Source organism: Arvicanthis niloticus, chromosome 3 (genome assembly GCF_011762505.2).
Source record: "Arvicanthis niloticus isolate mArvNil1 chromosome 3, mArvNil1.pat.X, whole genome shotgun sequence".
Taxonomy (NCBI): domain Eukaryota; kingdom Metazoa; phylum Chordata; class Mammalia; order Rodentia; family Muridae; genus Arvicanthis; species Arvicanthis niloticus.
In genome coordinates, this window is record NC_047660.1 from 79,520,520 (window position 1) to 79,536,364 (window position 15,845).

The 15,845-nt window shown below is 40.1% G+C and overlaps 1 protein-coding gene across 1 annotated transcript; it reads left to right on the forward strand.

Moving 5' to 3' along the window:
* Positions 1 to 12,054: 12,054 nt before the first annotated feature.
* Positions 12,055 to 13,588, forward strand: Hesx1 (HESX homeobox 1). The gene is made up of 4 exons (XM_034498886.2): positions 12,055 to 12,211; positions 12,885 to 13,084; positions 13,307 to 13,408; positions 13,490 to 13,588. The coding sequence occupies exons 1-4, from the start codon at positions 12,055 to 12,057 to the stop codon at positions 13,586 to 13,588; spliced, it is 558 nt and encodes a 185-aa protein (XP_034354777.1).
* The last annotated feature ends 2,257 nt before the right edge of the window (positions 13,589 to 15,845 follow it).

Here is a 15,845-nt window from a genome sequence, read left to right on the forward strand (position 1 = left end):
CTTAAACCCTCAGAGTTTAATGTCCCCACTAGTAGGACAAATTAGAATTATGTGCTACCTGATAGAAAATATGAAAAGAACATGTCATTGCTTCTGTGTTGATCCTACCAAGTGTCTGACCTAAACCTAATCACAAGAAGATATCAGATGAACTTAACAAAAGGGTATTCTAGAAAGTAACTGTAATTTCATAGGTGCTAAAGATCAAAGAATCGTGAGGCTCTTGCTGATCAAATAAGATTTCAACACACAATTGAAGGCAAAGCCTCACTCTGACCAGATCTATGATTTGTGATTGGCAGTGGATGAAACCTGTATGGGATTTGATAATTACATGGCTGTGGTGTGTCGGTGTTGATTTCCTACCTTTGCTATTTTGGTTGTGATGGAACAGGAGATAGAAAGGAAAGTCTCTGCAGGAAAAACACTGAACTACTCAGGATGAAGTATCATGGTAGCAACTGCTCTCATGTGCTTGAGAAGGAAAGAGGGTTGTTTTGAAACTTTTCCTTAAGTTTTAAATTCAAAAATTAATTAGAAAATATGCATAGCTGTGATCATGAGTAGACCGATGAACATAATTTTTTAAAGATTGATTTATTTATTTAATGTATATGAGCATCCTGTCACTGACACACCAGAAGAGGGCATCAGATCCCATTGTAGATGGCTGTGAGCCACCATGTAGTTCGTGAGAATTGAACTCAGGACCTCTGGAAGATTAGTCAGTGCTCTTAACTGCTGAGCCATCTCTCTAGCCCTTCCAATGAACGTATTTTAATCAGTTTTTTCTTAAGATGTTCCTGCTTCTTAAAGATAATTAGTTATAAACAGGAGTCCTGACTCTAGAAAAGAAGATATTACAAGTCCTGGAAAGACTGAGTCCGCTAGAGCAAAATATTCCTAAGATTATTTCTGCTCTTTTCTTCCCACACTCTCAATGTAATCTGCTTTTTATCTCCCCCACCTCCTTTGGAGATTTTATTTGTTTTGATTTTATGTGTGTGAGCATCTTGCCTGTTTGTCTGGCTACTACATGCAATCAGTGCCAATGGAGGCCAGAAGAGGGCATCAGATTTTCTGGACCTGGAGTTACTACAGATGGTTGTTAACCACTACAACAGCCACTACTTCTCTGGAAAAGCAGCCAGTGCTCTTAACTTCTATGTCATGTCTCCAGCACCTCAAACAGAATCTGTTTTGAACAGAGATCTATGTACCACTCAAAATTCAGGTAGTGGACAGGTGAATGGGTCCAGTAGTAAAGGTGCCAGCTGCCATGACTGATGACCCAAGTTGCATCCTGGGAGCCAAGAGAGAATGGAAAGAACTGTATCCCACGAGCTTTTTTCTGATCTGACAGCCACACACATGCTGTGGCACACATGCAAGCACAGACACACACATCTATAATATAATTTTCAGGTAATAATCCCTTATTTATCTAAATCTAAGCTTATTGATAATGCCATCACCCACCTGGTCTCCCAAGAGAGAAATATTGGAATCATATTAACTTCCTTCTTCTCACCCCTTCATATACAATACACTCATCACACATGTGCACACATAGGTACACACACACACACGCATACACATAAGTATATGCACTCACACATGCATACATGCGCACACATGCACAGGTACATAGGTACTCACACACAGAAACACATGTACAGTCGCATTTGATCACACACACATGCGTATGCATGCACACACAAGCACATATATACACACACACTCTATCTCTGATTGGGCTTAGGGTTTTGCTGCTTGTTTCTGATGTTTTCAGAAAACATCTCTGCCTCAAACAAACAAACCTCTGAAAAACCTTCTAAACATCATCAGTAACAGTAACAAATACTACCATTTTTTTCAATATGCCAACTACTGTATCAAGTGTTTTGCAGAGGTTTATTTGCATTTATTTTTAAATTAAGTACATAATTATCTACTCATTGTAGAAGAAAGTGGAAAGTTACATATGCAAAGTCACTACACTGAATCTAGGTGGAACTGAAGTTTGGCACTATAATCTAACATCAGGGTTAGGCTCCTTTTTAAACATTTATTTATTATTTATTAGTATTTATTATAATATTACTTATTATATACAGTGTTCTGCCTGTATCCCAGATGAGGGCACCAGATCTCATACAGATGGTTGTGAGCCAGCATGTGAGTTGTTGAGACCTGAACTCAGGACCTCTGGACTAACAGCCAGTGCATTTAACCTCTGAGCCAACTCTCCAGCCCAGGGTTGGGCTCTTGACCCACCTTCAATTCTGTTCAATTTTACCCCAGTATACTAGACTCTTTTCTATTCCTATCCCCTCTTGTGTATATATTTTTATTTCCTTATATTGTATTTATGTATATAGTTGCTGGTACTCTTGGAAGACTAAGAGAACAAAAGTTGAGAGACCAACAATCCACATTAGTGTCTCTACTCCTTAGAGGAAATAAGCCTACATGTGCATCACTGTGATCCAGTGCTTACCAGCACTTAGCAACATTTGCTTCAATTATTTCTTCCTTAGTTTTCTTTCTGTCTTCCTGAAGTATCCTGTTGTTGTTGTTGTTGTTGTTGTTGTTGTTGTTGTTGTTGTTGTTGATGTTGCTGCTGCTGCTGTTGCTGTTCTTGTTGTTTTCAGACAGGGTCTCTCGATATTCTCCTGACTGTCCTAGAATTTGCTATGTAGGACCAGGCTGATCTAGAACTCACAGAGATCCTCCAGCCTTTACCTCCCAAGTTCTGGTATTAAAGATATGTGCCACCACCATGCCTGGCCTTTCTGAAGTATCTTAAAGCAAAACCCAAATGCTCTAAAATGTTACCCATAAATACTTACTAGGCTATGTTTTAAAAGCGCATTGTATGTTACACATATATGTGCTGTGTTTGTGCAGGTATGTTTGTGTGATGAATATTTTACCTATTTGAGCCATCTCCTCAGCCCTTAAAAGAGTTTTTTAAATATCTAACCATAAACATATTATCATACCTAATGAAATCAATATAAATTACTATCTTCTTAATCATAACTTCCGTCTGAGATAAGATCTTTCTATATAACCCTGGCTACCTTCAAATTTTTGGCGATCTCCCTGCCTCCTCCTACCAAAGTGCTAGAATTGCAGGCATGTGCCACCATGCCTGGCTTAACCCTGAGTTTCTTAAAGATAGTCATAATTTTGTCTTTATACTCTGAGTACCTCGCACAATCCATTACTCACACTGGAGTTTAATGAATATTTGTTGTGATTCAGAGGTTTGCTTTCAAGTTGTTTAGAGCCAGATAATATTTATCCCACAGAGACAATGCAGAATCAGGTTAGGTTAACTGACAACCCCTTAATCTAATCTACTCTGATTAGATTAAGTAACATCAAAGTTTAGGCCTGAGCCCCTGGGAGCCAAAAATCCTTAACTATTTTATCTTTAAATATTGAGTCTTAGGAAACCTGAGTCTAATTTAGTTGAGCCCCAAGATTTCTCATCCCCACTGTCAGTTGAGGTAGGATATAGCAAGATCTGCATTGGTTGTGGGTAAGGATTTCACAGAAGGAAATATGGAAGCATCCACCAAAAAAAGACTCTTTTTCAAAAACATGTTTCCATGGAAGCTGTCCTGCAGGTGTATTAAGATGTGTATACCACCTATTATTACATGTACAGTTCAGTAAGTACAAAACTATTCGCTTATTCAGTTTGGTACTCAATGGTTACTGAAAAAAAAAAAAACAAAAACAAAACAAACAAACAAAAAAAACAAAAAACCAGGAAGAGACATGTAGGCCTAAATGGGGTGGAAGCAGCATAGCACAGAAAAGCTCATGGACAAAGTCAATATAGATGAAAACACATGGACATGAGGACATCTTCCTATTTATGTCAGGACATTTAAAAAGACAGGGGCTGGGGATTACAAGCAGCGGAACACTCGTGGAGCATTAGTAGGAGTGGGGCAAAAACCAAGTGAAGAAAATTGTCATTTCTTACTCTGCACTATAGTGTAAAATGAATCTTTTCTGTTTGGTTGGTTTTTTTGTTTTTGTTGTTGTTGTTGTTTTTCAAGACAGGGCTTCTCTGTATAGCCCTGGCTGTCCTGGAAATCACTTTGTAGACCAGGCTTGCCTCGAACTCAGAAATCCGCCTGCCTCTGCCTCCCAAGTGCTGGGATCAAAGGCGTGCGCCACCACAGCCCAGCACTTTCTTGCTTTTTTAATTCTCTCTCTTTCTCTTTCTCTCTCTCTCTCTCTCTCTCTCTCTCTCTCTCTCTCTCTCTCTCTCTCTGTGATGGGATGGGATGGGATGGGATGGGATGGGATGGGATGGGATGAGGGATGAGGGATGAGGGAGGAGGGTTGGAGACAGGGTTTCTCTGTACCCTTGGCTGTCCTGGAACTCACTCTGTAGACCAGACTGGTCTTGAACTTAGAGATCTGCCTCCCATGTGCTGGGGTTAAAAGCATGTGCCAAAGCCAGGCGGTGGTGGCGCACGCCTTTGATCCCAGCACTTGGGTGGCAGAGGCAGGCAGATTTCTGAGTTTGAGGCTAGCCTGGTCTACGGAGTGAGTTCCAGGACAGCCAGGGCTATACCAAGGAACCCTGTCTTGAAAGGAAAAAAAAAAGCATGTGCCAACACCATCCAGCCCTAAAACTCTTATAAAGCTAAATTTAGAGTCACCTTCCTCCAGAAATGGTTTGGTCTATTTTTGACAGGCATCAAGATGTTGATGGTCCCGACCTAAAGTAATCTTCAATTCAACTCCCTCACCTACTGATGGACTAAGGGTTCTTACTTTCATCAATGCTGAAGATAATTGCTCTTGGAGGTGACCCCATGCTTACTATCAGTGCTCTGTGGTTGGATTTGGAATTTGGTTTTATTTAACAAAAAAATGAAGTGTCCTTACTTTTCGAGATCTCACCAATGCACTTAAGATACGTTTTACTCAGAATCTAGTTGTTTCTTAGAAAAGGGGATCTTTCAAGGAATGTGTCCCAGATGTTAATAAATCAGATACATTCCATTCACTTTAAGTCTGGGTTTCAAGCTTGCCAAAGACACCAGTCAACTTTCTTATAAAGGAATGTAATGAACACTTCTCTGTCTTCACCTTAACCCTTTACCAACATTGACACAGTCAAAGGGCGTCTTGAAAGCTAGGGATTGAAGAGAACAGACAAAAATCCTAAAGTAAGGAGATAGGCGACAAACAGTACTTGTAAATAATCTGCTTTGCTGGTGAGTGCTCTAACGGAAATTGGAGAGAGCAAGAGGCCTGCTCAGGGGGAAGACCACAGCTCAAAGGGGAGGTGGGGGAGGGGCGGAAGCTACTCACTGAACCGGAGACATCGGAGCAGAGGCTAGAAGGAGGAAGTGAACAGTGAGATTACAAGGGAGCAAACATTTCAGATGACAAAATCCCAGTGTTGAGGTCTAAAGCCGGGGTTGTACATGGAACACTCATGAAGAGAAGATGCCTGCTGTGGCTAGAAAGTGATATAAAGGATTAGACACTAGGAGATGAGGTCAGTCCTGAAAGCATCGAGGCTACTGTAGAGAGCTGACACTTACTGAGATGGAAAACACGTCCTGCAGAGTGACACTATGAAGTTACTGACACGTCTTCAATGATTCTTCTAGCTGCTTGTTGGAGAGAAACCCACAGGGATCCAGAACAGAAGCAGACTCTGCTAGGGGTACCACTGCTCACATCCTTTCCTTGGTTCTGTTCACTCTCTTGTCTCTATTCTTTCTTTAAAAAGTCTCTTCAAACATTTGTCATTTCTTTATGTAAAGTTGCTGTGATTCAGTAGCACCATCTTTGGTGAGGATCAGATATGCTTTTAATTCCACCACTTGAAAAGCGGAGGCAGGCAGATCTCTGTGAGTCTGAGGCCTGGCTGTTCTACAGAAGGAAATACAAGAGAGCCAGGGATACAAAGAGAGACGCTGTGACAGTACTAGTAGTAGTACTAGTAGTAGTTAGTAGTAGTAGTACTAGTAGTAGTTAGTAGTAGTAGTAGTTAGTAATAGTAGTAAATCATAAAAGAATAATAATAATAATTCAGTTTGCAGCTCCTTGTCTTCATTTCTGTTTCCAAGTCTTTCTGATTCTTATTCCTTACCCAGCACCACTTCCGCCCCTACCTCCAGACGATGGGCAGCCTAGTCTCAATCTGAGTCCTTTTTTTGTATGTAGCTCAAGTTTCTGGGTGATCACAGGTGAATCTATGGCTTTTGAGACAACACTATTTCTGGTAATTACAAGCCTTGAGCTCCTGCCCTGAGCTTACAGGTAGGTCTGTATGCAATAATGACTTTGTAACCAAACTGGAGCTCTTTGTTTCTTCCTAACTTCCTCTTCCTCAGTCTATTCCTCCACCTTTAGTAATGAGGGAGTTAGAGGGGGAATTAAAGAAAGGATATTAAAAGCAGCAAGAGAGAAAAGTCAAGTAAAACTCAGTGGTTATTTGACAGAAACCTTTATTTCTCTTTCCTTTCTTTTTCTTTCTCTTTTTTTCTTTGTTGCTGTTGTTGTTTTGTCTTTTGGGGGCTTTGTTTTTTTTTTTTTTTTTGGGTTTTATTTGTTTGCTTGTTAACAGAGTTTCTCTGTATATAGCCATCCCAGAACTCAATCTATAGACCTGGCTGGCTTGGAACTCAAAAAGATCCACCTGCCTCTGCCTCCTGAGTGCAGGGATTAAAGGCATGTCCCAACACCCACCTTGACAGAAACTTTGAAAGCTGACAAGGTGTATTCTAAATTCTGAAAGACAACCATTGTCAACTCAGCAAAAACTATATACTAAAATTGAAGAAGAAATTTTTAAAATCCCATAATAAAAACAAATTTATTTTAAAAATTAATCTGTAACCACTAAGCCATCTTCACAGAGGGTACTAAAAGAAATGCTTTGGTCAGAAGAAAATGATAAATACATTAAAGATATCATAGGGGATAAATAATTCCAGAACAGTTGATCAAAGAGGCCTAAGAACAGAAAACACCACAGATGGATAAAATGACCAGAATTATCACACATTGTCAGCTAACAACTCTTAGTATTAGTGGTCTCAATTCTCCAGTAAAGAGATGTGTACGGGCTGGTGAGATGGCTCAGCTGTTAAGAGCACTGACTGCTCTGCTGGAGGTCATGAGTTCAAATCCCAGCAACCACATGGTGGCTCACAACCATCTGTAATAAGATCTGACACCTTCTTATGGGGTGTCTGAAGACAGCTATAGTGCACTTACTAGTACTAATAATAATAATAATAAAAAATAAAGCCAGACATTCTTAAATAAAAAAAAAAAGAGATGTGTACTGGCAGATTGGATTATAAGACAAGATCCATCTTTTGGCTACCCCTAAGAAAGGCATTTCATCATCAAATATAGGCACAGCCTTAGAATGAAAGGAATCCCAAGCAAAGGGAACCAAAACACAAGAAACTGTAGCTGTTCTGATATCCAACAAAATAGATTCCAAGCCAAAACTAATCAGAAGAGAATAACTCACCCAGAGGATATTATTTCTAAAAGTATACACACTAAACAAAGTGTTTAAAAATGCACCTAATTTCATAAAAGAAATACTGTAGGATCTAAAATCATAGATAATTCTCAACACAGTGACATTGTGTGACCTTAACACACCACTCTCAGCAATAGACGGTGATCTGAACAATACTGAACAAAGAAACACTGGAGTTAAATCAATTTGGCCTAGTAAGGAACTACAGAACACTCATTCATAAATCACAACATCATAAATCAAATGGACCTGACAAGCACTGCAGAATATATTCCACCCACTAAAGGACACACATTCATCTCACTAGCTCAAGGAACTTTCTCCAAAATTGACCATATATTAAGACACAAACCAAGTCTCAACTAATACAAGAAATTGAAATAACATTGTGCATTTGTGCTGGCCAGTTTCCCATCAACTTGACACACGCTAGAGTCATTTGGGAAGAGGGAATCTCAATTGAGAAAATGTCCCCACCAGATTGGCCTGTGAGTATATTTTCTTGATTGATGATTGATGTGGGAGGGCCTAGCTTACTTCGAGCAGTGTCACATCTGGGCAGGTAATCTTCCTTCCGTGCTGAAAAAAAAAAAAAAAAATGTTGGTTGAAAAAGCCATCCAGAGCAAACCAGTAAGCAGCTCTCTTCCATGGCATCTGGGTTAATTCTAACCTCCAGATTCCCACCTTGAGTTCCTGCCCTGCCTTCCCTGGATGACAGGTTACAAGCTATAAGATAAAGCAAACCCTTTCTTCTCCAAGTTGTTTTTTGGTCCTGGTGTCTTATCACAATAGAAGCCCTAACCAATACAGCATTCTATCTGATCATAACAGAATAAGCTGGATATCAACAACAATAGAAAATACTCTAACAATACACTATTGAGGGATAATTGGGTCAAAGAAGAAATCAGGACAGAATTTTTTTTTTTTTTTTTTTATTTTAGGTCTTTTCGAGACAAGGTTTCTCTGTATTGCTCTGGCTGTCCTGGAACTTACTCTGTAGACCAGGCTAGCCTCACAAACTCAGAAATCCGCCTGCCTCTGCCTCCCAAGTGCTGGGATTAAAGGCGTTCGCCACCACTGAGTGAGTTCCAGGACAGCCAGGACTACACAGAGAAACCCTGTCTCGAAAAACCAAAAAAAAAAAAAAAAAAAAGACAAGACCAAACTATACACCTGCTATGTGTGTGTGGGAGGCCTAAGTCTCTGTATGCTCTTTGGTTGGTGGTTCAGACTCTGAGAGCCCCAAGGGTCCAGGTTAGTTGACTCTGTTGGTCTTCCTGTAGAGTTCCTATCCTCTAAGAGTCCACAAGTAGGCTGGAGAGATGGCTCATTCCCAACAACCACCTGTAATGAGATCTGATGCCCTCTTCTGATGTGTCTGAGGACACCTACAGTGTATTTATATACATAAAATAAACAAATAATTCTTTTTAAAAAATCACAACCCTGAGAGAGAGAGAGAGAGAGAGAGAGAGAGAGGTGCTTGAGGGGTTTGGGGGCCGGTTATTGGTTGGCCATTCCTTCAGTCTCTGATCCATCCCTCTTGCCTGCATTTCTTGTAGAAAGAACAAATTTTGGGTCAAAAGTTTTGTGGATGGTTTGGTGTCCCTATCATTCCACTGGGGTTCCATGCTACGCTCCACAGACCCAAAGAAGCTAAACAAGAAGGAAGGCACAAGCAAGGATGCTTGAATCTCACTTAGAAGGAAGAATACAATAGTCATGAAAGGCAGACTGGAGGGAGGGAACTGGGACAGAGAGGGAGTGAAGAGGGGAATGGGAGGGGTGTTCAGGAGGAAGGACAGGAGAGATGGCCAGATGGAAAATCTGCAGGTGGGCATCTCCAGGATGAGACAGAGACCTGCAATAAGGGAGGCATACAAGAATCAATGAGGATCGCATTGCTGTGATTCACAGCATTGGGGATATGGAACCTGAAGAGGCCACCTCCTGTAGCTAGGCAGGAACACCAGAAACTTGCTTGCTTTCTCCTCCTCTTCCTCTTCCTCCTCTTCCTCCTCCTCTTCCTCCTCCTCCTCTTCCTCTTCCTCTTCCTCTTCTTCTTCTTCTTCTTCTTGGAAGATTTATTTATTTTATGTATGTGAGTACATTGTTGCCCTGTTCAGACACATCAGAAGAGGGCATCAGATTCCATTACAGATGGTTGTGAGCCACCATGTGGTTGCTAGGAATTGAACACAGGACCTCTGGAAGAGCAGTCAGTGCTCTTAACCGCTGAGCCATCTCTCCAGACCCAGAAGCATTCTTATGTACCTTTACATCCAGCCAATGAGCTGTTTCTTCCTAAATGCTGTATTTAGCTCGGCATGGCTGTTCACACTCCTGCTGCAAGTACTAATGAGGCTGAGGAGGAGTTTGCTTTGAGTTTGTAGACATCCTGGGTTACATAGTAAGTTCAAGATTGGCCTGAGCTACATAGCAAGGGGGATGGATCAGAGACTGAAGGAATGGCCAACCAATAACCAGCCCAACTTGAGACCCATCCCATGGGCAAGCACAAATCTGCAACACTATTAATGATACTCTGTTATGCTTCCAGACAAGAGCCTAATATGGCTATCCTCTGAAAGTCTCCATGCAGCAGGTGACTCAGACAGATGCAGACACCAACAGCCAAACAGTGGTTGGAGCTTGTGGACTCTTACCAATAAAGGGATTCTTAGTCCCACTAGAGAGATGGCTCAGCAATGGAAAGGCACTTACTGTTTTTGCAGAGAATCTAGGTTAAATTCCCAGTAGCTACATGGCAGTCCACAACTACCTGTAAACCCAGTTCTAGGGGGATCCAATGCCCTCTCATGACCTCCACAGGCAGCATCCAAACACATAGTGCACATACAGTGCACATACATACATTCAGGTGCACACACATACATACATTCAGGTGCATACACATACATATGCAATAAATATGTCTATTTTTTAAATTGTTTAAGAAAAAGGTAAAAAGATTATACATGCAAAAATTCCCACAAACGTCTGTGGCTTTAACTGGTTATTTTTCCTGCTTAGAAAATATCAGGCCAAGGCTGGGCATGGTGGTTCCCACCTTTAATCTCAGTGCTAAGGAGGCAGAGGCAGGTGGATCTCTGAGGTCAGCCTGGGAGTTCTAGGACAGCCAGGGCTGTTACGCAGAGAAATCTTGTCTCAAAAACAAAAATGGGGGGGGCGGTGTGGGGGAGGGAGAAAGAGAGAGAGAGAGAGAGAGAGAGAGAGAGAGAGAGAGAGAGAGAGAGAGAGAGAGAGAATATGAATATCAGGCCAGTTGGCATTTGACTGAGCTTTGTTGGACTCAGCTGTCTTGACTACAGCCTGTAGAATGGGTTAGGATCTGAATCACATGTTCATTCTAGGTCTTAGGCTGAAGGCTGAAGGGTAGGAGCTACCACAGGGATGATGTCCCACAGCATTATCAGAAAGCAAGGCAAACCAATCATGTTAATACATTTTGAGTTTTTGCTCACATTCTTTCTTCTGGCCAAAGCAAGTCACACAGACGAGCCCTAAGTCAGTAGGTGGGGACATACACCGTGTCCTCTACCTTTAATTCTAGTGTTCAGCAAGCAGAGAGAGACAGATCTGTCAGTCCGAGGCCAGCCTGCTCTAGAGAGTTAGTTCCATAATCGTATAATGAGACTTTGTCTCAAACAAAAAGTATACTTAACTATGTTCTTTGAGATAACTTATAGAAATACATTATTCTCTGTAGCATATGAACCTCGTGTATGTGTGTATCCCTCTCATTTAAAAAGAAAGAATGAAAGACAGGAATTAGCCCATTAATTATTTCAAATACGTGGTGCAACTGTTCCTATGAATTAATCCAAGGCACTTGGAAGACAATTACACTCTGGGTTAATAACACTGCCAGGCTTTTCCAGTGTGCTGCACTCCAAAGAGTACTGTGTTTTCATTGACAACATTCACCATTACATATGCATATGGAAAACAGGCATTTTCATCAGAATTACTGTAATAGCATTAAGAGATTATTATTTTTCCCAGTTTCCTTGGAAGAACATTCACTAAATCAGATTATTTATTACTTGACTGCTTTTCTATCTGTCCTGTACATTAAGGTAACTAGAATCCTTGAAAATACAAACTTCAGAATAAAAACACGATTTTATACATTAATGATCTCAAATAAAAGAAGGGTGCTATGTTTGTGCATCACTTCTTCCGAGAAAGTTAAGTCTGTGTTCTGCTTAGGAGAGATAACACTTTTTGTCCCTGTAGGTGGCCCCCTGGTGTAGCCATTAGTTGCTAATTACTTGCAAACAAATAAACAATTAACTCCTTAAGCTGCTGGCTGGGCAAGTGTTCATTGACTTGCTAAAACTTTCTAAAACAGGATTTTAATTACTGACGTTGGAAACCCAGCCCCCTAGTCAGCAAAGCTACAAGGTGAACTGCTGGAAGATCCCAGCTCTGCACACGTGGGGCAGGAGCCCTCCAACTCTGTACGACCCAGAAGAGGATGTCTCCCAGCCTCCGGGAAGGTGCTCAGCTCCAGAAAAGCAAACCCTCGCCCTGCTCCTTCTCAATTGAGAGCATTTTAGGACTGGACCAGAAAAAAGATTGTGCAACGTCAAAAAGACCCCACAGACCCTGGACAGACACCTGCGGCGACTCAGGTATGCCCGCAACTTCTAAATTCATCTGCGTCTTCAGTTTGCCCTTTATTTCAGTAGTACAGAGTTAGAGACCGCGTTCTTATTCTGTCCCATGAATATAAAAAGCCTCCAACAGGGACGTAAGGGACTAGAATGCCTTCCGTAGGTGATTTACTCCCAGGGAGAGCTAGTGTTTGCTTCAGAAAATCCTCTGTGTACGTGTGTCACGTTAGGCAGTCTAAATCTCTCTTCACTGAAAAATGTAGGGTCCAAAATGTTCTCTATTACCAAGGCAGTCAGTCTGTCAGTTAGTCAGTCTGTCTGTCTCTGTCTGTCTGTCTGTCTGTCTGTCTGTCTCTCTCTCTCTCTCTCTCTCTCTCTCTCTCTCTCTCTCTGTCTCTCTGTGTGTGTGTGTGTCTCTGTCTTTCTTTCTGTGTATGTCTGCCTATTTCTGTCTCTCTGTCTCTGTCTCCCTCCGTCCTTTTCTTCCTCTCTACCTCTCTTCTTTTTTTTCTTTCTTCTTCTCCTCCTTCTCCTTCTTCTTCTGTTGTTGTTGTTGATGGGAGAGGCAATTCTTTTGTGAAACCCTGAAGAATTCCCTAGGAAAGTTCTAAATGAGTTACTAAAATGACTTTTTTCCAGAACTTTGTGGAACACGGGCAATCTAAGATGAACCTTATTCTTCTGATTTTAGAGAAAGATGGTAACCCATGTCTACATGCCCCAGATCTTCCCAGTGAGATTTCATTTCCCTGTTCAGTGGATCACCCAAAGCCGGAAGAAAGTGATCCGAAATACGAAAATTATTTTTCAGCCTCAGAAACACGCTCTTTAAAAAGAGAGTTGAGTTGGTACCGAGGACGAAGGCCAAGAACCGCTTTTACCCAAAATCAGGTGGGAAGATTTTTTTTTTTTTTGGTCAAGTCAATAGTGACAACACAAAGTAACCAATGCCCTGGTGGACAGAAGCCAGTCACTGGGCAACCAATTGTTTTTAAATGCATTTAGATTAACTGCCCAAATTTAAGTGCATCTTTCATCTGCACATATGAAAGCCCTATTTTGATGACATATGATGGAGTACTGTCACTTTAAAGAATTCCTTTTTTATTCTAGGTCGAAGTATTGGAAAATGTCTTCAGAGTGAACTGCTATCCTGGCATTGATATTAGAGAGGACCTAGCTCAAAAGCTGAATTTAGAAGAGGACAGAATCCAGGTAGGGTTCAAACACAGTTGTTACCCATGATGATAACACAGGAATGTGTCTGAGAACTGTTTTGTTTTCCCTTGATTCTAGATTTGGTTCCAAAATCGTCGAGCAAAGCTGAAAAGGTCCCATAGAGAATCACAGTTTCTAATGGCAAAAAAACCCTTCAACCCAGATCTTCTGAAATAGGTAGAAAATGATACATGTGGGCGTCTCTTCCAGTTGTAGCACACAAGAAATCAATGGAAATTCCAAGTACTTAAAATGTCATAGTTTCTCTCCTGTACCTAATCTGGGTATTGTTATTCTTTCTGAAACTATTGCAAATAATTATGATTCTAGCATAGTACATATTATATCTGGACATTTTTAGTTATAATGAAAAACCCTTTCCTATATATTTTTAATAAAATTTTCCAGAAATGACAGGTATATTACTATATTTTCTTCTTTGAAACTTTCACAGATATATACAATCTATTTTAATCATATTTATCCCTTCTTCCCCAACACTTCTCAGATTCACCCCGTTCTTCCTCCCAACCTCAACAATAACTATTTTCAAGTGAATAAAGTTAATCTAGTAAGTTACTATGTGTATTAAAATCACTAAGTTCATAACTAAGTGATTCCACAGGCTGGTTACAACTTACAAAGTATTTCAAAAATATAATAATAATAATAATAATAATAATAATAATAATAATAATAATAGGTTTAATTTATTTCAATTAGTTCCTTTCAGGTACCTTTTGAAACACAATTATGCACACCTATATTATACAATGAGTTATTTGTGAATCTTCTGCTGATTTCTGGCCATGTGCTCAAACAAATCTATAACACACCAATTTCAAGTTGTTTTTTCTTTTATAGTCATGATGGCAAAGTACAGACATAAGACCATCAGCTCTCATAGCCTCACCATTGCACTGCACTGCCAAAAAGGACTAAGCAGCAGAGCCAGTGTGATGATTCAGAAGGTTAAGGTATGCTGCCAAGCCCAGTGACCCAGGTTCTGTCAATGCCCCAGATCCCACACGGCTGAGAGAGAATCAATGCTGAAAATTTGTCCTCTGGTCTCCACATGTATGTCATGAACACGCATGCACACACGCGCACACACGCATATGTGTGCACACACATGCACATGCATGCGCACACACATAAATAAAGTGTATCTTTAACATTTGTAAAACTGAATAAATTCACAAATAAATGCAATTTTTCGAATAGCTTTCAAATTCATTTAATATAACTTTTTTTGGTTTTAAGTGATAGTGATCATCCAGTTTGTTTTTGTTTTCAGCTTAATGAGTCCAATCAACTACATACTTCAGTACCAGGCTAGTGTCTTTTTGCATGTGCTCATATACATATATGTGTATATACATATATATGTGTGTGTATATATGCAAAACTTATATATATGTATATACATAAATATTTATATAATACTTATAAGTATTATATATACTTACATATATTATTAATATTAATACTTATTATTAATAAGTATAAGTACTTATATTATGTATGTCTATTATATGCAAGTTATATATAAGTATATATAAGTTATATATAATTTACATAAGTATATAAGTATAAATATATATACTTATATATAAGCATATTATATATTACATATAAGTATAAATCTTATATATTTATATATGCAAAAACATATGTATATAACTATATACTTTAGCACCATGCTCTGTCCTTTTGCATGTGCTCTGACTCGGCTACTGGAAGTAATAAGGTACTTTCTATAGGACAAACCATATATGCCCTATGAAAATGGAAAAAGGAACTATGTAGCAAAAAGGGAGTCCTCTCCTCTAAAAACAAGACAGACAACAGCAGCAGAACTGCAGGTGTTCATTTTCTAGTTAATGTAAAGAATCTAACCGCGTAGGTTTTGTTTGATTTTGAAATGTCAGTTTGAATGCTCTAATTCTGTCCAGTGTCCTCCAGATTCCAGTTTCCTCCCCCTGAACTGAATTTTGCCTTCTCTTTTCTGTCTCCGTCAATCCTCTGTCCATCCTATTTCCCTGTGAATTCCAGAGTGAAAGTTTTGATTGGATTACCAAATTTATTACCACTACACGTTTTTTCCTGGGTATTGATTGATTGATTGATTGGAGGACAGCTTGACTCAGAACTTTATGAAATCATTTACTGCCAGCACATTGTGGGCAGAGAGCTCTGTTTTTCAGGAATCAGTCAGCAGTACACTCCTTATTCTTTTGCGCTTGTGCCAAGACAGGGAGTGGGAGAAAGGGATAGGTGAGCAGAGCTGACTGTCACTAGGAAGGCCTGAGGGTCACAGTGCTTCTGAGCAAGCCTGGGCCACTTATCCTGCCAGGGTAAGGGGTTACTGCCAGGAGTAAACAATTGGAGCAGTCCTTGTGAAGCAGTCAGCTAACATTTCTCCACTAGTGGC

What these genes read in the sequence shown, in the direction of transcription:
- Hesx1 (XM_034498886.2), top strand. Translation starts at nt 12,055, where the DNA reads ATGTCTCCCAGCCTCCGGGAAGGTGCTCAGCTCCAGAAAAGCAAACCC. An exon ending in CCGCTTTTACCCAAAATCAG is followed by an intron (nt 13,085 to 13,306) that starts GTGGGAAGATTT and finishes TTTTTATTCTAG; the next exon opens with GTCGAAGTATTGGAAAATGT. An exon ending in TAGAAGAGGACAGAATCCAG is followed by an intron (nt 13,409 to 13,489) that starts GTAGGGTTCAAA and finishes CCTTGATTCTAG; the next exon opens with ATTTGGTTCCAAAATCGTCG.